Source organism: Pelodiscus sinensis, chromosome 16 (genome assembly GCF_052426305.1).
Source record: "Pelodiscus sinensis isolate ZL-2025 chromosome 16, ASM5242630v1, whole genome shotgun sequence".
NCBI classification, from domain to species: Eukaryota; Metazoa; Chordata; order Testudines; family Trionychidae; genus Pelodiscus; species Pelodiscus sinensis.
In genome coordinates, this window is record NC_143067.1 from 17,476,212 (window position 1) to 17,500,042 (window position 23,831).

Below are 23,831 nucleotides of genomic sequence, written 5' to 3' on the forward strand. Positions count from 1 at the left end.
CAGCTTGCTTTGTTCCCGCAGCTTGAACTGCTTCCTGCCAGTCAGCATGGGGGTGTTCCCACCCCATCCCCAAGTGACACAGCTGAGGGAGTGCAGCGCTGCTGCCAGTGAGTGCAGGGGACAAGCAGAGCAATGGCCCCAGAGCCCACTCCCCCCTCCCCAAGAAGCCCCTCACTGGCTACTGGCCAGCCTCTTGACCCTTCCCCCCATGGTGCTTGGAACATGTTCCCCCTCGAGCCCCCTGCTCCACATCACCTATGACTTAGAAATCAGAAGCCTGAACCTGTAGGCTGTGTCTAGACTGGCCACTTTTTCCAGAAAAGCAGCCGCTTTTGCGGAAAAACTTGCCAGCTGTCTACACTGGACGCTTGAATTTCCACAAAAGCACTGACGATCTCATGTTAGATTGTCAGTGCTTTTGTGGAAATACTATGCTGCTCCCGTTTGGGCAAAAGTCTTTTTCCAAAAAACTTTTGCGCAAAAGGGCCAGTGTAGATAGCAGAGATTTGTTTTCCGCAAAAAAGCCCCGATCGCGAAAATGGCGATAGGGGCTTTTTTTGCAGAAAAGCGCGTCTAGATTGGCCACGGACGCTTTTCCACAAAAAGTGCTTTTGTGGAAAAGCATCCTGGCAATCTAGACGCGCTTTTTTGAAAATGCTTTTAACGGAAAACTTTTCCGTTAAAAGCATTTGCGGAAAATCATGCCAGTCTAGACGTAGCCATAGGGTACTGAAATCAATGAACCAGTCAGCACCAATGGGAGATAAAGATGCTCAGTACTTTTACAAGATCTAGCTGCAGCACTTCTAAAGCTTAAGATAGATATGGGCTAAGCAAAGAAAAGGCCCAAGAGGGGAGTATGTTATTCTAATCAGCCATTTCTAACAACTTATTCCACGTTAGAGCTGCATTGATCAGATTGTTAATATATTCAGTTATTCATCAACATTTTTGGGGGGGAAAGACCCACATAAAAAGTTTTGACAAAATTATTGTTCTTTTCTTTTTTTCACTTTTCAGACTCTTCTCCTTTTTAATATTAGGTCCTCGTTGAATAACTGTGTTCCCCAGCTTTTTTTACTTGCCTTATACATGTGTTAAATTTGCTTGGGAACAAAGAAATTCATGTAGATAGAGGGGGACTTGTGAATCTTGTAGAAGAGAAAGGAAACTTTAAAAGCACTGTTCTCGGTAGCTCTAGTTGATTGATCAGTCCGCAAATATTCTATACGGCCTGTCTCCAGTGTACGGTCCACTCCGACTTGGCTGCGAACTGATGTGTAGCACCTTTGCTAGCTTGACCCCACTCATGTTCAGAGCTCCTCAGGGATTGGAATTTCCATGCCATGGAAAATTCTAGTACTTTACTTTTTGTCCTGAACTGGGATGAAAAAAGATAAAGAAAACAAAATGTTTTGCAGAAGAAAAAGTTGTAAAAAGATTTTTTCAGAGCCCTCAACCTTATTTTGCTTCATGCCTTTTTACTGAAATGAAAATGTCTTACATTCTGTGATGGGGCACTCTGGCCCCTCCCCCACGGCCTTGCCCAGCATGCTCCCTGGTGAGCAGCACTATAAAAGGCCCTGAGACAACTCACTCTGGCCTGACTACTGAAGGGGAAGGACCTGCAGAGCCAGCTCCAGAGGAGCCTATGCAGCCTGAACTGATGCTGCAGCTGCTACGACCCCAGCAGCAACCGCAGCAGCGACAGCCCCGGCTCTGGCAACAGGGGAGAGATATGGCAGCAGAGAGCTGCAAGGAGGTAGGAAGCAGCCCCAGGCAGGGAACTGCAGTCCCCGAGTGCTTGGCACGTTGAGGCGAGAAAACCCTGGCTGAGCAAGCACTGCTAATAGGGCCCTGGGCTGGGACCTGGTGGAGTGGGAAAGCCCAGGTCCTCCCTATCCCTTCCTCTGCAGTGCCCTGGAGCAGAGGAAGGCTCAGAAGCTTATGGACTAGGCTGCAGGGCCGTATTTACCCCAGGAGGGGAGCCTTCTATGGACTAGGCCGCAGAGCCGTATTTGCCCCAATAGGAGAGCCTGATAAGGACTAGGCCCCAGGCTGTATTTGCCCCAATAGGGGAGCACTGCCAGGACTAGGCCCCAGGGTCATAGTTATCCCAATGGGGAGCACCTCAGAAATTGAGCTCCCGGTCAGTATTGACCCAGACAAGCAGGAGGCAGGCCACTGAGGGGGGATTCTGATGGGGGACTCATGGGAGTATTTTGGTAGACAGGCCCTGACTGAGGGGCCACGCCCCTTAACATATTCCCAAACCAAAACTTTGCATTTTGGCTCAGTTTGACATTGAACTGCATTGGCATGAGCTACCACAGTGCTTCATGGGAGTTGTCATTCAGGTGCTGCATGCCCATAGTCTCCTCTTGGGTAAGATTCTCTGGCCAGACTACATGCACCTCAATTACCAGACTCCTATATGGGCTCAGCCAGTGGTCAGATGGTATTGCATTATGAAAGATATAGTCGTGCCAGGGAACCTCCCCAATAGATAGTCATAAGGCACTTGAATTACAACTCCCATGAGGCACAATGGTAACTTAGGCAGACCCAAATTTATATTGAAGGCCTTGTCTACACTGGCATGTTTTGTTGTCCAAACTTGCCTTTTGGTGATAAAAAAGTGAATGTTTACACTGCAATGTAACTTTTGTTGGGAAAAACATCCCAATTCGGTGACAGCAAACTTTTACCCTTTGAGACTTTTTTATTTTCCCCTCCCTTTATTGTCGACAAAGAGATAGTGTGAACTCTGTTGTTTGTTTTGTGGAGAGAACTGGCTTCCACCAATATCCCACAAAGCCTGCCCAATGGCTGTGCTCAGTGTTTTGTGATTTCTGCTGCCCTGCGGGCATGCACCCCCGCCCCCTTTTCAAAGCTCTGGGAAGTATCTGACAGCTAAGTGAACTGCTTCATTTGGGGAACAAACAAAAAACAAATAATTGGAATGCTCCTATTTGCTGCTGCAAGGAGAAGGCTGGAGAAACTGCTGTGATGCTTTGACTGTACAGAGAGCTCACAGAACTATAAGGGAATCCCAAGAGGCATAAGGAACAGCTCTGTCTTCCCACAACACTGCACTTAACCACATTGTTTTGCTCAGTTGACAGGTGAGCTATTAATGTGGCCATGAAATATTGACAAGGGGAGGGAGAAAAAGTGGTTTGACTGGTTTTCGCTTTTGATGACTTTTGCATGTCAACAGCATTTTTGTCAGCAAACCTTCCCAGCGTAGACATACCCTAACTGACCTGACACAAAACATTTAAATACAGTTCATAGACTCATTGAACCATAGGGTTGGAAGAGACCTCAAGATGTCATCAAGTCCAACTTCCCGCTAAAAGCAGGACCAACCCCAAATAAATAATCCCAGCCAGGGCTTTGTCAAGCCGAGACTTAAAAACCTCTAGGGATAGAGTTTCCACCACCTTCCTAGGCAACCTATTCCAGTGCTTCACTACCTTCTTAGTGAAATAGTTTTTCCTAATATCCAACCTAGACCTCTACACTGCAGTGTGAGACCATTGCTCCTCGTTGTGTCATCCATCACTACTGAGAACAGCCTCTCTCCATCCTCTTTGGAATCCCCTTTCAGGTAGATAAAGGCTGCTGTCAAATCCTCCCTCACTCTTCTCTTCAGTAGACTAAATAAGTCCAAATCCCTCAGCCTCTCCCCGTAAGTCATGTGCTCCAGCCCCCTAATCATTTTTGTTGCCCTCCGCTGGATCTTCACCAATGTGCTCACATCCTTCCTGTAATGGGGACCCAGAACTGGACGCAATACTCCATATATGGCCTCACCAGCACTGAATAAAGGGTCAGTTCAACCAACCTAATGTAGTTTTTTTTTTAACTGGGTAAAAATATTTTCTCTTGATTTTTCTGCCCCCCCCCCCCCATGGAAAATAAAAAAAAATCACTGAAATAAAAAATTACCCCCAGAAAATTAATTTTGTGGAAACCACATTAAAAAAAATTGAGGGAAAGTTCCCAATCAGTTCTAACCCAAACACTTGTTCTAGACATTCAGGGGTATGAGATGTTTAATGAAAATAGTACTCTTAATGCACATATATTGGTTTTGCTCTTCACTGTATCTGAATAACCTCTTGCATTTGTGTGGTGGTGGTGTAAATTGCCTTGCCTGGAGCATGAAGGCCTGGTTTACTCTCAGACTCTCAAATTTAGCCCATCTAAATTCCCTTGGATGTCTCCTCCGTTTTGTCTGTATCAGCTAAGGGAAGAAACTGGAGTTGTGACAGGTTATAGGTCTTTCCATCAGTTGCATAAACCAGCAAAAACCAACCAACCATTAGTAGTGTGTCTGATAATTCAGCCTAAACATAATTTGAAACCCAATATGCACAGGCTTCATGGTTCAATCCCAATCAAATACAAAGGATTGGAACCGAAATCAAGCTTCTAAAAGCTCCAGTCCTGCAATATATAAATTGATACTACCTTCCAGTGTGGGTAACTATGCCTTTGGTGTCTTTCAAAGGCATTCAACAGTTAGCACCATTGATGAATGAAATTAATACCCCATTCCCCTTCACATGTCAGCCATTCTCAACACATACAGGAAGCAGCTACTTTAATAAAAATGAGCCAAGAAAAATTATATCAACATTTGCTTATGTAACTGTTCACCTTGAACACGGGGGAGTGCCGTTTGCAGTAAAGTTTGTGTTCTCTTCTGTCTCAAAGTACTAACCCATGAAGTACAAACTTAAAAAACAACAAATAGTCCAGTAGCACTTTAAAGACTAACAAAACATGTAGATGGTATCATGAGCTTTCCTGGGGCAGCCCACTTCTTCAGATGACCGGAATGTTGGATGTCCAGAACTAAAATAAATAGGGGCGGGGGGGGGAGGGGAGGGAGGAGAAGGAAAGAAAGGGAAGGGGGGAAACAAGAAGAGGTAGTGGGTATAGAAAAAAAATGTCAAGAGGAAAGCGGAGCTGGAATGTAACAGGAAAAACAAATAGTCTATAAACATGTAAAGACTGGATAGTCAAGAGACAGATAAGAACCATTAGTAGGCAATAGAGAAGAAGAGTGCTAACACCAGATACAAAAAGACTATGTAGCACTTTAAAGACTAACAAGATGGATTATTAGGTGATGAGCTTTCGTGGGCCAGACCCACTTCCTCAGTGCAAGAAAATGGACATCTTACCCAAAGGACTGAAAGTGAACACCACCAGATAGTTTCAGTACAGACAGTTTGGGGGTGGAAGGCGGCAGCCTACACAATACGAGGTGGGAAAAGTTATCTTGGCAAAGGGACAACACACACTGGGATCTTCTGTTTCCCTGCCTCCAGCCCAGAAGAACATAAGAACATAAGAACTTAAGAACAGCCGTACTGGGTCAGACCAAAGGTCCATCTAGCCCAGTATCCTGTCTGCCGACAGTGGCCAGCACCAGGTGCCCCAGAGAGGGTGGACCGAAGACAATGATCAAGCGATTTGTCTCCTGCCATCCCTCTCCGGCCTCTGACAAACAGAGGCCAAGGACACCATTTTATCCCCTGGCTAATAGCCTTTTATGGACCTAACCTCCATGAATTTATCCAGCTTCTCTTTAAACTCTATTATAGTCCTAGCCTTCACAGCCTCCTCTGGCAAGGAGTTCCACAGGTTGACAACACGCTGTGTGAAGAAGAACTTCCTTTTATTAGTTTTAAACCTGCTACCCATTAATTTCATTTGGTGTCCTCTAGTTCTTCTATTATGGGAACTAATATATAACTTTTCTTTATCAGCCCTCTCCACACCACTCATGATTTTATAGACCTCTATCATATCCCCCCTCAGTCTCCTCTTTTCTAAACTGAAAAGTCCCAGTCTCTTTAGCCTCTCCTCATATGGGACCCGTTCCAAACCCCTAATCATTTTAGTTGCCCTTTTCTGAACCCTTTCCAAGGCCAAAATATCTTTTTTGAGGTGAGGAGACCACATCTGTACACAGTATTCAAGATGTGGGCATACCATAGTTTTATACAGGGGCAGTAAGATATTCTGGGTCTTATTTTCTATCCCTTTCCTAATAATTCCTAGCATCCTATTTGCCTTTTTGACCGCCACTGCACACTGTGTGGAAGTTTTCAGAGAACTGTCCACGATAACTCCAAGATCTCTTTCCTGATTTGTCGTAGCCAAATTAGCCCCCATCATACTGTACATATAGTTGAGGTTATTTTTCCCAATGTGCATTACTTTACACTTATCCACATTAAATTTCATTTGCCATTTTGTTGCCCAGTCACTCAGTTTGGTGAGATCTTCTTGGAGTCCCTCACAGTCTGCTTCTGTCTTGACTATCCTAAACAGTTTGGTATCATCTGCAAACTTTACTACGTCACTGCTTACCCCTTTCTCCAGATCATTTATGAATAAGTTGAAAAGGATTGGTCCCAGGACTGACCCTTGGGGTACACCACTAGTTACCCCTCTCCAATCTGAAAATTTACCATTTATTCCTACCCTTTGTTTCCTGTCTTTTAACCAGTTCTCAGTCCAAGAAAGGACCTTCCCTCTTATCCCATGGCCATGCAATTCACACAAGAGCCTTTGGTGAGGGACCTGGTCAAAGGCTTTCTGAAAATCCAAGTATACTATATCTACTGGATCCCCCTTGTCCGCATGTTTGTTAACCCCTTCAAAGAACTCTAATAGATTAGTAAGACAGGATTTCCCTTTACAGAAACCATGTTGACTTTTGTCCAACAAATTATGTTCTTCTACATGCTTCACAATTTTATTCTTTACTATTGTTTCGACTAATTTGTCTGGTACTGAAGTTAGACTTACCGGTCTGTAATTGCCAGGATCGCCTCTAGAGCCCTTTTTAAATATTGGTGGTCACGTTGGCTACCTTCCAGTCATTAGGTACGGAAGCCGATTTAAAGGATAGGTTACAAACCACAGATGATAGCTCAGCAATTTCCCATTTAAGTTCTTTTGGAACCCTTGGATGAATGCCATCCGGTCCCGGAGATTTGTTAACATTAAGTTTTTCTATTTGTTCCAAAACCTTCTCTAATGACACTTCAATCTGGGACAGTTCCTCAGATTCATCACCCAGAAAGGACGGTGCAGATTCAGGAATCTCCCCAACGTCCTCAGCCGTGAAGACTGAAGCAAAGAAATCATTTAGTTTCTCTGCAATGGCTTTATCGTCCTTGATTGCTCCTTTTATAGCTCGATCATCTAGGGGACCCACAGGCTTTTTAGCAGGCTTCCTGCTTCTAATGTACTTAAAAAACATTTCATTATTTCTTTTTGAGTTTTTGGCTAGCTGTTCCTCAAAATCTTTTTTTGCTTTTCTTATTACATGTTTTTGATTTACTCATATGTTCCTGCAAAGAATGCAGGGTTGATTCAGTGTTGCTGGTGTTTGAATCTGCTGAATTAGGATAAAGAGCCTTCCTGCAGCAGCTCACTCAACTGCCCTTCTCTTCAGGAGAAAGCTATCGCCTTGGAATCACTCAGCAAACTAGATGGGTCCTTGCACTTGGCTCATGGTCTGATTCAGAGCTGTTACTATCTTGGACCTTTTCTTACAGTTAATTCTAGTACTAAATTTCTGTGGTGAAACCAAGCACACTGAATGGTGGGAAATGCTTCTCAAATGTATGAGACTTAAGATAGCAGTGGTGCAGCAGTAAGGGGAGCATCTCTTTTCTCAATGTGCTGGTGAGAGGTAGATCTTATGAGAAAACAGCAATTATTTTTGACCGGTGTGTGTGTGGGGGGGTATTTTCTTTCCTTTTTCCCTCAGAAAATATTTCAAGTTTTTGAAAACTTAAAAATGTTTTGGTAAAACAATCAAAACCAGGTTGTTGTTTTTAACCTTTTGGCTTTCAGTAAAAATATTCAATTTTTCTCAGGAAAATTTTGTGTTTAAAAAAAAAACAACCCCACAATTTTCCCACTTTTTTTTTCACAATAAAACCTTTTTCATCTAATGTTATTAAAATATTTCTACCATACCCCCAGCCTGAGGATAAACTGTCTCCCACTAGAGTGAACTGACAGTGCTGAATTTATTTTGGCTGATCTCTAATGGCAGACATGCCCAATGCAAAGTTTCAGCTCCCAATATGCCACCATCAGCAAGACAGAGGTGAGTGAAACTGTTCTGCCTGGAGTGAACTGGGACGGATGTCAAGGAACTGAGTCCTGGCTGTGAGACTTGATGCAGAGCAGGGCTTGCCCTTCTCTACCGCTCACCTGTCAGACTTTCCCAACGTTGCTGACTGTGGGTTTCACAGGAAGTTGTTCTTTCTTCATCTACTAGATTTTGAGTGGTGGTGGTTGCTTTTAATATTGTTGAATGGATTTCCCATTGGTTGAAGGATGTGTTGTGTATTAGAGTAACTGGGTCAGAACAACCAGTGCCAGGACAACTTTAGGTTGTGCCTTGTTAACTAAAACAGGGCACATTCATCCAAAGAGGGAAGCTGAGCTGCAGAAAACAAGCCCTCCAAACTGGTACCAAATTCTGACCATCTGGCATTTTGCTAGCTCTTATCAAAAGAGATGTGGGAACTCTGCATCCCACTCGTGTGTTTCCTGAGTTGGCTCATGCCTTTGACAACCAGCAACTCACAAGATAATACTGGTACAGCTGTAAGGGGGTCAGCCCATTTTCCAACTTGCTGGTGAGAGGCAGAGCTATATGTGTGGCTGGAGTACTGTCGATCAGTCAACCCAGTGCCCCTTCTCCGCACAAGAAGTTTTAATGACAGATGTGTATTTGTCAAGTCTACCATCACGATAGCTAGAGATGGGCCGAAACTGGAACATTTTCTTCAAAAGCTTTCACATGAGGATGGCTGAACACACAAGCTACCTGCTGTGGAATTTCATTTTGTGGAAAAAAAACCCTGACCAGTGAGGTTTTGCAAAACCAAATCACAGCTTCTGGACCAAGCCTAACAGTGAGCAGTCTGGGGTTTAGTGAAAGCAAGCAAGGTGCTTCATTGCATTCTGCTACTTTCATTATGCCCAAAGACCGCCACTTCAGGAGAGTGCACAGACATTAGACTTCTACACCAGTATTTTAAAGCAACTTCTGCAGTGGCTACAGTATGAACTGTAGGACACCCGTCACATCTTCCAGGAAGCACCTAACATGGACATGTGGTTTGGTGGACTGGTGGTGAATTCAGGAGCACTTACCATTGAATTCTTTTAGAACTTCAGAAGACCCATTGGCCATAGCTTTCATATTTCTTTGGACTCACAGGCAGTCTGGTTTCCCAGTGACTCAGGTAATTCTGCCTCTAACAGATTGGGAACAGGGTCAGACTCTGAAGTTTGCTTTCCCCACCCAAATATGTAAATTACATAGTCATGTAAGTGTTTCTCATATTCTGTGTTCACACTTCTCTCTCCTTTTAGGGTCTCTTTGTGCCCTTGTTCCTACAGGTTAGATTCTCATTGAAGGTAATATAAACCTCTTGAGCTGTTGTCCACAGCTCGTCTGTGGTTTTCAGTACTAGCTGCATGTAGCAGCCCTCTCATTTCTTCTCCATATGCTGTCTGAGCCTTTCTATTTGTGCAAGATGTATTCCATCAAACACTGCTTCTTCCACCCCAGCAGGTGTCCTAATATTAAAAGCACCAAAAAGACACTTGACTTACTGTATACATATAAAAAGACTCATGACTTTTTTGGCCTCAGTACAATAAGTAATTTCACCCTTTAGGTATTCTCACCTTCTTATCACTGTTGGAAGTGGGTCACATCCACCCTGATTGAATTAGTCTCATTAACACTGTCGTAACAGTCCCATCTATGTATATATGTATCTATCCCTGCCACCTGAGTCTTTCACTTCATGTATCTGAAACAAGCTGCACCCCATGAAAGTTTATGCCCTAATCAGCGGGGCCGACAGCCTGGCTGGGCCCTTGAGCAAGAAAGGGGGAGGGAAGGCCTGCTCTGTGAACCCAGAAGGGGTGGGGCCTTGAGTAGAAGGGGCAGGGCTGGGGCTAGGGAGCCCATAGCGCTAGACCAGGGGTGTCCAAACTTTTTTCAAAGAGGGCCAGATTTGATGAAGTGAACATGCGTGAGGGTCGACCATTTTGCCTGACATTCTTTGAACCATTAAACTTAAATGCAAATTAACTATTTTATGCAAAGTTTATTGCAAACGGCATACTTTTCATTTCGTCACATGGATGACAAATCTAAACAGGTGTTAAATCACTCTGCCTTTCATATCTGAAGGCCAGATGAAAAAAAAATCCAGGAAGCTGAAATATATGTCAGGAACATTGTAAAGTACATTACATATTATTGGTAATAAAGGTTGTCTGTCAACTTTTAAGTTAAAAAAATATGAACAGGAACATAACACCAAGTATACATGTTGTGTCCAAATATATTTATAACTGATTTAGACCAACTGACATTAACTGAGATTTTACAATGTATTCATCTCAATACATATGGATTCATTGGGGGCCATAAAAGATAGATATTGCCAAATTACCTGTGGGGCCGTATTAAACTGGAACACGGGCCGCAATTGGCCCGCGGGCCGGACTTTGGACATACCTGCGCTAGACAGAGTGCTGCACCGCCCCCAGACAGCCCTCAGTACTGCCCGGGGTCAGTATGGCACTGTGGTAGTGATTTAAAGAGCCTGGAGCTCCCCACTGCCACCATTCCCTGGGCCCCAGAGCAGTTTGCCTTCCCAGCCTCCCCCATCACTGGGCCTGGCCCTAATAAATGTTAGTCTGTTTCAGTAAAAATAAGTAGTTGCTCTGTGGCACCTTAAAGACTAACACCGCTGCCCCCTCTGAAACATGAGTACAAGGTTAGCATTAAATCCTACAGGGAAGGCTTTTTTTCTTGTTTTCCAGGAGATTTATGCTTCTTTACCAAATGTCTGTGCCGTTAACACAGCAGGTGTTACAAAGCTGTTGAACCATTTTGAGGGGATAGTTAAGACATATTTCATCAGCCCTGTCTGTGGTTCTGCACTGTAGCTTCCTGCATTTACAGTGGAGAGCTAGAGAAAATACTCGGCTTTTGGAACAAGCTGAACCCATCTCTCCGGATATCTCCCAACTTGTTCTCCCACTATGGAACTTTTGTCCTGTGTTACTGGTTATCATTAATGAACAAAAAAAAAGTTTGTTTCCTAAAAGCACCAGCCACCTCCAACAGAGCACGTAGAGTTTACACACTTAGCTAAGAATAACACAAGAAAAGCATCACTCGTATACACAGCTTTTTCCCTATTTTCAATTCTTTGCTTAGTTACATCTCTTGCTTTATTTCACACACCAGTTCTTCAAAGTATGAAAGTTTTCTTGTGCAACAGAAGAGCCCCACGGATTCCTTCAACAGCACTTAGAACTTCTGCACTAAGAAAATGTGTTTCCCTAGCTCATCCGTCATCACAGAAATGCTAGATATGAAATGCTGAGTGACAAGGAAACTCTGACCTGTTCTGATTTCACTTCCACTTGGCTTACACTAGTGCAGTGGTCCCCAACCTTTAGAGGCTCCCGGGCACCCGGGAGGTGGGGGCCACTCATGTGCCGGGCGCCCGGGGGTGGGGCCGCGCATCCGGGGGCACGCCAGGGGACTGGGATGCCCTTGCACCCGGCGCCGGTGTGTGCCCTAGGGCCGGGGCTGGGGCCGCCCAAGTGCCTTGTGCCATGGGCCTGGGGCCGGTGCTGCTGCCTGAGCCACGCGCCTGGGGCCGGCACTAGTGCCGCTCGAGCATCGCGTGCCCGAGCGCCCGCATGTGCCCCAGAACTGGGGCAGCCCGAGCGCTGCACACCCAGTGCCGGTGCGTGTCGCGCGCCTGGGGCCGGCGCCTCCTGTGCGCCAGGAGCGGGGCCGGCCCAGGTTGTCGGCGGGCGCACACGAATGCCCCGGCGGGTGCCATGACGCCCGCGGGCACCGCGTTGGAGACCACTGCACTAGTGGAACTCTGTTGACATCAGTGCAATTATGTCTGATTTCCACCAGAGCAAATAAGGACAGAATAGGCCCATTGCCATTTTTTCTGCAGCCTGAACTTATGCTTTAATTGTGTAGTTCAGTCAATGAGGCATGCTCAGAGCAGCATCACTCCATTTTAATAAGCGAGTACTGAGATCTGAAAGGATCTGAATCTCTGGCCTGATTTTTTGGCTACAGTACCATGAGATGTGATGTAGCAGACCTGAGGCTGATAATGGGTCTTTGCTTCTTGGGCTGGAGTAGGGCAGGCGTAGTTAGCAGCTGTTGTGTGAAAGTGGTTGGTGAGTGCGTTTGTGAGACAGCAATGGCTGCTCAACACCCAGAGATCCCAGTGAACTGGACTCAGAATCTTGGTGTCTGAGAACAGATGGCTCTCAGCTGCAGCAAAAAGCACAAGGACTCCTTTGGGAGGCGTTAGGCTAGTGTTTCTTAAACTTTTTAAGACTTAGGAGCACCAAACAATAGTTTTTTGTTTTTTTGTTTTTTTTAATGGGGAACACCAAGGATTTTTTTTGTTGCAGGCTTGTCCCTTTAAGGGTGGCCATTATGAATTCTGTTCTCTCTGCGGCACACCTTGGAACACACTTTTAGAAACGCTGTGTTAGGCCATACAAATGTTAGGGTAATGCACCCCCATTAATATTGTATTGTACAGAGCACTAGCACATTTACCCAGCCTTCCTCAGTCCTTAATGAGGGATTCAGGACAGGGGACTGAGGTTGGAGAGAGTGCAGGAGTCAGTGTTGGGGGGGGGGGAGGAAGGGCCCTGGGCAGCGGATTGACATGAGTGTGTACGGGGGGTGGGCAGGGAGGCCAAAGCCCCCTCTCCCCAACCCAAGATTCATACCAGGGCTGCTTGCTCTTCTTCTTCTGTCCCTGTCAGGGAGTGAGAGCAAAGTGCACAGCTTGTCTGCCCCCTGTGCTCCTCAGCCAGAGTGAGGAATGCAACAAACTTTCCCCTCATTCCCTGACAAAGGGAAACAGCCAGCAATGTCCTCATATGAATCTGGTGCATGTGTGTGTGTGGAGCTTTAGCTTCCCTCTGCCCTCCCTAAAGGGTACCTGGGGGGAGGCGGGTTGGGATTAGGGCCTTCCAAGCTGGGGGCGGGTCCCCAGGCCGTCCCCTTTCACTTGCCTGGTGGTTGCTTCTCATAAAACCATATAGAAAAGAGCACATTCCATTTCCCTAGCACAACAACCCTGACCTTGTTTTAAGTTATGATAAGAGGAAGCTGCATATGGAATTTAGTGTCCTAACTCTTACTGTTTAGGAGGGGCTCTTGACCAGCCAGACAAATTCTCTCAAATATATAGTAGCTGTGGGCAGTGATGTGAGCCAGTTGTTTTATGCCTTTCTCACAATGCTGTTCACTTCTGCTCATGTTCCAATGACACTCATAACCTGTTATAAAAGCAAGATGCATAAAAGGTGTGTCCTGATTCAGCCGTGTCTCTATCTTTATGGCCCTGCTGCTACTTGAACTATAGTATGCATAACAAAAGATAAGCATAATACAGAAAAGCAAGACCAAAAGTTCATTCATGGATTTTATTTTTGGGTGATGTGTAATGTGCTCTCTAACTTGTAAACAACCATACTGTAGCCTGTGCATCTCTTCAGAGCACACATTCCTCATAAAGTAAATTAGATGCTGCCAGAATTGCTTCCCAGAAGAACTGGTGAAGTATGAACTCTTCACTTTCTGAATTCTACTCCTTTATCTTTGACAAATAGAAGTGGCTGCACTTGCTTAATGGGGGTCTCGAGCATTCTTAACTTCCCACCACTGTGGTCAAGCAGTTGGCAATACAAGGAACAGTGGTGAAGTGATGTAGAGCTCCAGAGAGCTTTGCGTGAACTAAGCTGGGTCAGATCAGAGGCAGAGCACATGTGAAATAAAACTCTTATGAGGGGGCGGGATTTGAGGGCTGTTCTGCAACTGTATGACGTGATGGCTGTTCTAATGTGGGTGCTTGTAGGAAGAAATGAGAGGGCATCATTAGTTCTCCCTGCTTGCTAGAACCTCCTACTCTCTCTGTGGCAGCTGTACTGTCTCGAAGTAGGGGGAGTGTGTGTGATTGTTGGGTTATTATTAGTCAATTGACTAATCAGATGCACATCAGTCTTTTCTGATTATATTTGGTATGGACCATGGCTCAGACATCCAACATTGCTGAAGTCTATGATGCAGGACTTTCCAAATGTGTCACTGTCTTGGTTGGCTAATTTTTTAAACCTATTATCCCTGATACAGGATACTTTATCTCTACATAATTTTTGCATAATGTGTGGTGCATCATGGACCAGACTCAAAACCAGTGAGATGAAGCTCCTTGGAGCAGTGACTTGACCTGTGTTTCCCCAAAAGTACTTTGCAGTAGGGCTGTCTGGGGGGGCGGGGAGAGTTCCAGTGGGGAACTGAGTTTTAAATTAAACAATTGTGTGTGTGTGTGTGTGAACTGTTTAGCTTTCTACAAGATATTTTTTAATTCGATTTCCAATTTTTTTTTTTCAGTTTTCAGCAAGTAAACATTTTAAGGGTTTTTCCCTCAGTTTTTTTGTTAAAAGTTTCCACTGAAAATTGACACAACCAAATTGATATTGTTGATTTTTTTTCCTGAACATCTCTTCTTGGCAGGTTTGCACAAAATTTAAACAGATAAGTAATAATCTGTTTAAAATAACCTAGAAAAGTTAGGTGCCTGCAAGTCACTAGGGCCTGATGAAATGCATCCTAGAATACGCAAGGAGCTAATAGAGGAGGTATCTGAGCCTCTAGGTATCATCTTTGGAAAATCATGGGAGACAGGAGAGATTCCAGAAGACTGGAAAAGGGCAAATATAGTGCCCATCTATAAAAAGGGAAATAAGAACAACCCAGGAAACTACAGACCAGTTAGTTTAACTTCCGTGCCAGGGAAGATAATGGAGCAAGTAATTAAGGAAATCATCTGTAAACACTTGGAAGGTGGCAAGGTGATAGGGAACAGCCAGCATGGATTTGTAAAGAACAAATCATGTCAAACCAATCTGATAGCTTTCTTTGACAGGATAACGAGTCTTGTGGATAAGGGAGAAGTAGTAAATATGGTATACTTTAGTAAGGCGTTTGATATGGTCTTACATGATATTCTTATCAATAAACTAGGCAAATACAACTTAGATGGGGCTACTATAAGGTGGGTGCATAACTGGCTGGATAACCATACTCAGAATAGTTATTAATGGTTCACAATCCTGCTGGATAGGTATAACAAGTGGGGTTCCACAGGGGGTCTGTTTTGGGACCAGCTCTGTTCAATATCTTCATCCAACGATTTAGATATTGGCATAGAAAGTTTGCAGATGATACCAATCTGGGAGGGGTTGTGGGCTGCTCTGGAGGATAGGGTCATAATTCAAAATGATCTGGACAAATTGGAGAAATGGTCTGAGGTAAACAGGATGAAGTTTAATAAAGACAAATGCAAAGTGCTCCACTTAGGAAGGAACAATCAGTTTCACACATACAGAATGGGAAGCGACTCTCTAGGAAGGATTACGGCAGAAAGGGATCTAGGGGTTATAGTGGACCACAAGCTGAACATGAGTCAACAGTGTGATGCTGTTGCAAAAAAAGCAAACATGATTCTGGGATGCATTAACAGGTGTGTTGTGAGCAAGACACGAGAAGTCATTCTTCCGCTCTATTCTGCGCTGGTTAGGCCTCAGTTGGAGTATTGTGTCCAGTTCTGGGCACCACATTTAAAGAAAGATGTGGAGAAATTGGAAAGGGTCCAGAAAAGAGCAACAAGAATGATTAAAGGTCTAGAGAACATGACCTATGAAGGAAGGCTGAAAGAATTGGGCTTGTTTAGTTTAGAAAAGAGAAGATTGAAGGGGGACATGATAGCAGTTTTCAGGTATCTAAAAGGGTGTCATGAGGAGGAGGGAGAAAACTTGTTCATCTTGGCCTCTGAGGATAGAACAAGAAGCAATGAGCTTAAACTGCAGCAAGAGAGGTTTAGGTTGGACATTAGGAAATAGTTCCTAACTGTCAGGGTAGTCAAAAACTGTAATACGTTGCCCAGGGAGGTTGTGGAGTCTCCATCTCTGGAGATATTTAAGAGTAGGTTAGATAAATGTCTATTAGGGATGGTCTAGACAGTATTTGGTTCTGCCATGAGGGCAGGGGACTGGACTCAATGACCTCTCGAGGTCCCTTCCAGTCCTAGTATTCTATGATTCTGTGATAACAACAACTTAGATCTGTTTGCTTTGGGTGGATTCAGAGTTACTACTGTTCCTTTCTGCTCCTACCACACATTTGTTAGGCATCTCTGTGCTCCTGAAGATGTGTGGTTCCCCCCCCCCCCCTGCTTAATTTAGGATTTTTATTCAAGCTTAATGTACTCTTCTCTCTGTATATACTGTTACCAGATGGGTGGTAACTTGCTGACACTGGAAACGTGAGCTAAGCAGCCAGGAGGTCATGGTTGTGTTCCCAATTCTACCACAGATTGACATCCTGTGTGACTTAAGCTAGGTTGCTGAACCTATCTTCACCTCGGTATCCATCCCATCAGCCGGGGCTGGGATAATAATAGATCCCTAATCATGCCGTGTGGTGAAGACAGTGCAATATTTGTGAGGAGGGCTGAAAGCGGAAGCTGAACTCTGCGTAGGCTGCCAATAGAATAGCTCCTCGAGAGGCTTGTGGGAAAGGTGAGAGCTAGAGAATAGCGGGTGTCGCTGAAGAGCTGCCACAGCCTCAGTAGACGTTTAGAGGTGGGAGTTCCTGCCGTGTACAACTGCAAGAAACCGCCAGAGCTATTGAGAGGAAGACTTCAGACAGGCCCATCATGTGTTGCTTTCTTGCCAGATGAGGTTTCCTGTGGGGGAGTCAGGACTTAGGATACACCTTCCTCTCACAAGGCAACATCCTGTCACATAGGCGCCTGCTGTTTTAAATGTGCTTGTGTACACATACCTTCCAGTAAAGAATCTGGCCACTGCATCTGAGCAAGTACTAAGGCAGATGCAGTCAGAGGCCTAAATTTGCCCCTGCATCAGTATAGAGTCTAGTTTGGGGTGGCAACATGCCTCCCCTCACCTGGAGTTGCATGGGGCTAGTTTAGCTCTTGGCATGAGTTGAGAACTACTCTGACTCCTGCTCCTACTGCAGCAGCTTATTCCCTTGCAGCAGCACTACAGGCTAACTGAGGAACTGAATGGCTCCTACATCCAGGGAGGGAGAGATGGAAAAGCTGTCAGAGGCCCCTTATGTCAAGGGTCCTGCCCCAGCTGGGGTGGGGATGCCAGTGTAGCTGCTCTCTGGCTCAGCTCTTGAGGAAATGAATTCCCCAGTGGAGTCACATTTTCCTTGACCTAGAAATGCCTGAGCTTCATGTGCTACTTCTCTGTAGATGGAAGCAGTACTCACAAAGCCAGGCTCTAGTGCTTCAGCCGCCTCCCCTCACTCCACTTCTGCCACAAAATAAACTCTCCATTAATCACCTCATGACACTCCAAGCTGCTAGCCAGGACAAGCTTGCTTGGAAGCGTAGGGGATGGAGTCTGACGCCACTGGCTGGTTTTGATTTACAAGCTGGACAGCATGTGAAACGGCCCCATTCCTCTTCTGTGTTTAAACCTTATCACAGGGGAAACTAATCTCCTGTGACAGCAAAACAACATTGGGGTAGTGGGGGAGGGCGCTGTCCCTAAATCTCGAAGCACCTAGGAAATTATTTGCACTGCAAGTTAGCTAAATAAGGAAGGGGGGGATGGACCAGTTCTCAGAACATGGGGAGCTGTGGGATGCTCCGTGAGCTTGGAGCTGCCGTCTGATTTCTCATGATCTCTGATCTATTTTTGGTGGTCTCAGGCAGTTCAAACCATAGTGCTGCTCTCCCAGGGTATGTCTACACTAGAAAGTTAGTTCGAACTAACGGACGTTAGTTCGAACTAACTTTCCTATGCGCTACACTAGCGCTCCGTTAGTTCGAACTTAATTCGAACTAACGGAGCGCTTAGTTCGAACTAGGTAAACCTCATTTTACGAGGACTAACGCCTAGTTCGAACTAGCTAGTTCGAACTAAGGGCTGTGTAGCCCTTTAGTTCGAACTAGTGGGAGGCTAAGGCTTCCCAGGTTTCCCTGGTGGCCACTCTGGCCAACACCAGGGAAACTCTATTGCCCCCCTCCCGGCCCCGGAGCCCTTAAAGGGCCACGGGCTGGCTACTCACTTTGTGCCAGTTGCAAGGCTGCCAGCACCCGTGCCTGCACAGCCTGCACCTGCCACACCATGAGCCAGCCATCCGAGGGCTCCCAGCCCTCCACTGCTCCCCACGACCAGCCTGGCGGCTCCCGGGAGCCTGCCCGGGGGCGCACAAGGCGGGCGCCCGCCTGGTCAAGTGCGGAGATCGTGGACCTCATCGAGGTTTGGGGGGAAGCCTCAAATGTCCACGATCTCCGCACTAGCCACCGGAACGCGGCCGTCTATGGACGCATGGCTGCCAGCCTGGCCGCCAGGGGCCACCAGCGCAGCCGGGAGCAGGTGCGCTGCAAGATTAAAGACTTGCGGCAGTCCTACTCCCGGGCCTGCCTGCCAGGGGCTGACCCGGAGGCCTGCCCCCACTTCCATGCCCTGGACCGCCTCCTGGGGGCTCATGCCGTCCCTGCCCCCCGGGACGTGATTGACCCCGGGGCAGAGGGACCGCTCCTGGACACCGAGGAGGAGCAAGAGGGCTCTGAGAGCCAGGAGCCTGCTGCCAGCCTTCCCAGGACCCGGGACCCCCGAGGCACCCCACAGAGCCGCTCGCCTGCATCATCAGAGGCCGGGGAGGCGTCCACCTGTGAGTACCCTCGTGTTCCCCTTATGTGTACGGGGGGCTGGGGCGAGAGGGAGCCCCGGGACCGTGCGCCTGGGCCTTGCCCACCACGGAGCAGCAGCTGGGGATCCTGCAGGGGCCCTGGCCTTGCAGAGGGGAGCTGGGTTTCACACACCTGGGCCCCTGGGGTAATTGACCGCTGGTCTTCTTGCACCACAGCTGCAGCACCGGGGACTGCAGGGCGCACCACACCGCCTGCAGCAGCCGCCCGCGCCCGGGCAAGCAGGACAGCCAGGAACCAGGAGGACTACCAGAGGCGGCATCTCCGGTTCCTGGACCGACAGCTCCGTCTCCAGGACCACTGGGTCCAGGAGGACCTCAGGCTGCGCCAGAGGAGTCTGGAGGCCCTGGAGGAGCAGGGCCGTGCCCTGCGAGGCCACCTCCAGAGCCTGCTAGACCGCTTTCCATTTCCTCCTCCCCCTGCTCCCCCTCTTGCTCCCCCTCTTGCTCCCCCTGCTCCCCCTCTTGCTCCCCCTCTTGCTCCCCCTGCTCCCCCTCTTGCTCCCCCTCTTGCTCCCCCTGCTCCTCCTGCTCCTCCTGCTTCCGCTCCTGCTTCCTCCACACCCCCTGTCCTCTCTGCCCCCCCCTCCACAACCATTCCCCACCGACGCCCCCGGACCCGCAGTGTGGCGAGACGGGAGAGGCACCCAGACTCCCACCCCTGAGCTTTCCTTTCCCTTCCTCCCTTCCCTCCCCTCCCCTTCCAGCTCCCTCGTCCCAGGTTTCCCCCTCCCTTCTCCCACCTTCATTCCTCCCTCCCCCACCCCAGTTCTGTGAAATAAACAGACGTTTTTGTTGGAAAAACAGGTGTCTTTATTTGACAGTAGGTAGGGAGGGGAAAGGGGAAGGGGGGGGTAGGGTGGAAGAAGGCCCCGGTGGGGCATGCAGGGAGAGGTCAGTCCTCCTCCTCCTCCACCTGGAAGCTCTCCCGCAGGGCTTCCCGGATCCGGATGGCCCCCCGCTGGGCTTCCCGGACGGCGGCGGTGCGGGGCTGACCGTAGTGTCCAGCCATGCGGTCAGCCTCAGCCATCCAGGCTGGCAAGAAAGCCTCCCCCTTCCGCTCACACAAATTGTGGAGCACACAACATGCCGCCACCACGGGAGGGATGTTGTGCTCGGCCAGGTCCAGACGGGTGAGGAGGCATCGAAAGCGGGCTTTCAGTCGCCCGAAGGCCCCCTCCACCACGATGCGGGCCCTGCTCAGCCTGTTATTGAAGGCCTGGCGGGAGGGATTGAGGTGTCCCGTGTAGGGCTTCATGAGCCAGGGCTGCAGTGGGTAGGCGGCATCCCCCACCAGGCAGACGGGCATGTCCACGTCCCCGACCCTGATGTGGCGGTCGGGGAAGAAGGTCCCGTCCTGCAGCCGCTGGCACACGGAGGAGTTCCGGTACACCCGGGCGTCGTGTGCTTTGCCGGACCAGCCCACATTTATGTCCGTCAACTGTCCCCGGTGGTCACATACGGCCTGCAGGATGACGGAGAAGTACCCCTTGCGGTTCACGTACCGGGACGCCTGGTGTTCCGGGGCACGGATGGGGATGTGCGTCCCGTCGATGGCCCCCCCGCAGTTGGGGAAGCCGAGGGCGCCGAATCCCCGGATGACGGCATCCGGGTTGGCGAGGCGGACCACCCTGCGGAGCAGCACCCGGTTGATGGCCTTGACCACCTGCGGAGAGAGACACAGCAAAGCGTCAATCAGTGGGGCGCCCGGGTGGCTGGGAGCGTGCGTGCCCTGGCAGTGCCCCGCGCCCCACTCCCGGAAGCAACCCCCCTGGCGGCGTGTAGTACGGCCGGGACAGCCCGACCCCTCCGGTGCGGGGCGCTTTCGCCTCCTCCCGCCCCCCCCTTTGTCCCTGGGGCGGCCCATCCCCTCCTCGCAGCCCCCCTCCCCCCCGGCTCGGTGGCCGACGAGCGCCGTACCTGCATGAGCACCGCTCCGACAGTGGATCTCCCCACGCCGAACTGGTTCCCGACGGATCGGTAGCTGTCCGGCGTGGAGAGCTTCCAGAGGGCGATGGCCACCCGCTTCTGGAGGGGGATGGCGGGCCTCATGCGAGTGTCCCTTCTTTGCAGGGCAGGGGCGAGCCACTCGCAGAGCTCCAGGAAGGTGTCCCTCCTCATCCTAAAGTTCTGGGTCCACTGTCGGTCGTCCCAGCGCTCCAGGACGATGCGGTCCCACCAGTCGCTGCTGGTGTCCAGACGCCAGATGCGGCGGGGCACGCCGGTGCCGGGGCGCCGCCGCGGCTCCTCCACGGCCCCCAGGGCGGCCAGGCGGAGAGGCAGGGGGCTGACGTTCCCCAGGTGGTGCCAGGCAGCCTCGAGCCATTGCTGGCAGGCTTGCAGCAGCAAGTCCAGAACGTGCACCAGAAGGTGCAGGGCGAGCCGTGGCTCCATGTTGCCACCTGCGGCGGCCCCCCCGAAGGGAAGCACCGACACAGACGGGCACAGAGACCGACGCTTTGCTGTCCCTCGGCGAGGTTGGCAAGCAAGCAGGAAAAGCTGAGAACCGGCTGTCCAGGGGGGGTCCCTTTAAGCACGAGCCTCAGATAGCCTCAGACAGCAGCCACACAAAGCAACTGCTGACCTGATGCCCTGCCAGAACCGGTTTCAGCTGCCCTTAAATGCCCCCCTGCGTCCAATCAGTGTGGACGCGCTAGTTCGAACTAGCAAAACGCTAGTTCGAACTAGTTTTTAGTTCTAGATGCGCTAGTTCGAACTAGCTTAGTTCGAATTAACTAATTCGAACTAAGTTAGTTCGAACTAGCGCTGTAGTGTAGACGTACCCCTACAGACTTCAGCCCGGGTGAGGAGAGGGAAGAATGTGTTGCTTTAGGCAGCCTGTTCAGTGTCGTACATTAGCAGAGTGCCAGCCCCCACATGCCATCCAAGGCTATTCAGAACCCATCTGCAAAATGCTCCTTGCTGTACATACCATACCACGGGATTTCTGATTCTCTGAGGTGATAGTACTTGACTCCCTCATGGGGATGGTTCCAGAATAATTTTATTAGCGCTGGTGAGGCCCACATCCTCAAGGTATTTAGATGCCGAAATCCCACTGATTTCACAGTTGTTACAGGAATTGGAAAGATATAAAAATACCTAGGCAGGAACATGAAACATCCCCAAAACTATCAATAAGTACAATTCTCTGTCTGGCAGGAGACAGTAACTTTGTCTCATTTTCTTACGGTGCTCAGTACAAAATTCAGGGATATTTGGAAGAGTAAATGGAGAATGATGGTGGCTGAGAATTTGCTATTGTGGCACTAGGGGCGCACAGCACACTTGCTACGGAGCTGAATAATTCAGTTTTGGAGCTGTAAATGAAACTATGACCCCCCTTCTGCTCCTGCACTTGTTCGGATATTTTAAATAGAGAGGTGGGGTAAAAATATTTTAAATAAATTTAACACAACTTGTTAAACTGGATGAATCTGGAAACTGGATGAATCTGTTTGTCTCCCTCTATTACTTGGATAACTACAGTGGAAAAACTAAATCCCGGGGGCAAACAAGCATCCGGGGGAGGGGAGGTTTATCTACAGAGGGCACTAGACTTTAGTTGGGATTGGTCCTGCTTTGGGCAGGGGGCTGAACTTGATGACCTCCTGAGGTTTCATCCAGCTCTGATTCTATGACTATGTCCTGACAATTAGCAGTCAGTGGTGAATTATAATCCGCTAATTCTCACCCCCGTGGTATTTATCTCTTCAGACCTGGTAAAGATGCCATGTCTTTGTCTTTGTGCCTTCTCCAGCCAAGGGACAATGGAGCTTGCAAGCTCTACTTTGAACAAAAGGTTTGATTGGATACCTACAGGATAATGCATTGGTGTCATGTATTCGTTTAGGTTGCAGGCTGTGATGATTGATTTCCGAACAACCTGGTGCAGACTTCGGCAAGCAGCTAAACCAATAATAGAGAGGAAAAAGCTCCTTTACTTTGGACCTTCCTGACATCATTGGTTATAACTCTGCTGGCATGCTTATTCCTGTGACAGGAGCACCTTCATTAACGGCCAAATCCTGAGACCTCAAAACTAATGTAAGAACTTCTAGCGCCTTCACGGTAATGCTGAATTTGGTTGCCTAGCACTGAGTGGGTAGGCCTGCTCTACACTACAAAGTTAGGTCAACGTAAAACCTCTTGCATCCACCTGTTTGCATATGTGTCTACATTCAAATTTGTCTCGGTCTGAGCCTCACGACAGCAACAAAGTAAAAACCTGCCCAAATGCCGTAGAGCCATGGTTGGCCTAGGGAGGTTAATGCAGAACAAGAGTGAACCTGTATTGATTTCAGCCACCGTCTCCTAGATGTCTCAATGGACAATGAACACCCTGGTTGTATTTTAAACTCCACTGCCCATGAGTTCCAGAGATTGGAAACCATCCCCCCCATTTAACTCTCCCCCTCTGTGTTGAAATGCTTCTTCCTGATTGTTTCGCTTGGTGAGCCCACACAGCAATTTACATGCAATTGCCTCTCTGGCCATGCCAGCTGCATGCACACAGAAGTACTGTCCTGCTTGGAGTAGATAGAAAGTATTGGATTTCCTGGGCACAGCTATGGACCAGCTGTAGAAATGTGGATGGATATAAGCAGATTGCATAGGGAAAAGGATATGATTCGGATCAGCAGCAGTGCTATGTGAATACAATGGAACTTTGCCCGGGATTTCAGAAGGCCAAGCAGGCCAATGATGCGCCACAGATTTACTGCTTCTACAAGGAATAGCATTCCATAGGTGCGAATCCACAGACCACTGTGCATATCTCATGGGAGCCCGAGGAAGAGACCGCCATTGTGAATGGGGAGGAGGATGGGATGGGGGAACATTGCAGGGGATGCTGTGAGCCAGGACCTGTTTGAGGCTCTGCCAAAATCAGCAAGTCCTACCAGGCAAGCACAGATGACCCTCATGAAGGGCACAAGAACTTGGG

General features: G+C 48.3%; 1 protein-coding gene, 1 long non-coding RNA gene and 1 pseudogene across 6 annotated transcripts in view; 2 read left to right on the top strand and 1 right to left on the bottom strand.

Moving 5' to 3' along the window:
* The window catches only part of LOC149523507 (uncharacterized), a 53,488-nt pseudogene extending 44,241 nt beyond the window's left edge, over positions 1 to 9,247 (bottom strand).
* LOC142818728 (uncharacterized) overlaps positions 1 to 23,831 on the top strand; it is a 123,063-nt gene that overhangs the window by 60,062 nt on the left and 39,170 nt on the right. For all 5 annotated transcript variants that reach the window (XR_016346951.1, XR_016346950.1, XR_012896350.2 and 2 more), the window contains one exon: positions 22,740 to 23,830. This is a non-coding gene — a long non-coding RNA (uncharacterized LOC142818728). The remainder of the gene's footprint in view (positions 1 to 22,739; position 23,831) is intronic.
* On the top strand, positions 17,959 to 19,702 carry LOC149523508 (uncharacterized). Its single transcript, XM_089769503.1, has 2 exons — positions 17,959 to 18,850; positions 19,046 to 19,702. The coding sequence occupies exons 1-2, from the start codon at positions 18,301 to 18,303 to the stop codon at positions 19,549 to 19,551; spliced, it is 1,056 nt and encodes a 351-aa protein (XP_089625629.1). The 5' UTR covers positions 17,959 to 18,300; the 3' UTR covers positions 19,552 to 19,702.

Excerpts from the sequence above, each read along its gene's own strand:
- LOC149523508 (XM_089769503.1), top strand. The coding sequence starts at position 18,301 with ATGAGCCAGCCATCCGAGGGCTCCCAGCCCTCCACTGCTCCCCACGAC. Across the intron at positions 18,851-19,045 it reads GGCCGGGGAGGCGTCCACCT|CTGCAGCACCGGGGACTGCA; the intron begins GTGAGTACCCTC and ends CTTGCACCACAG.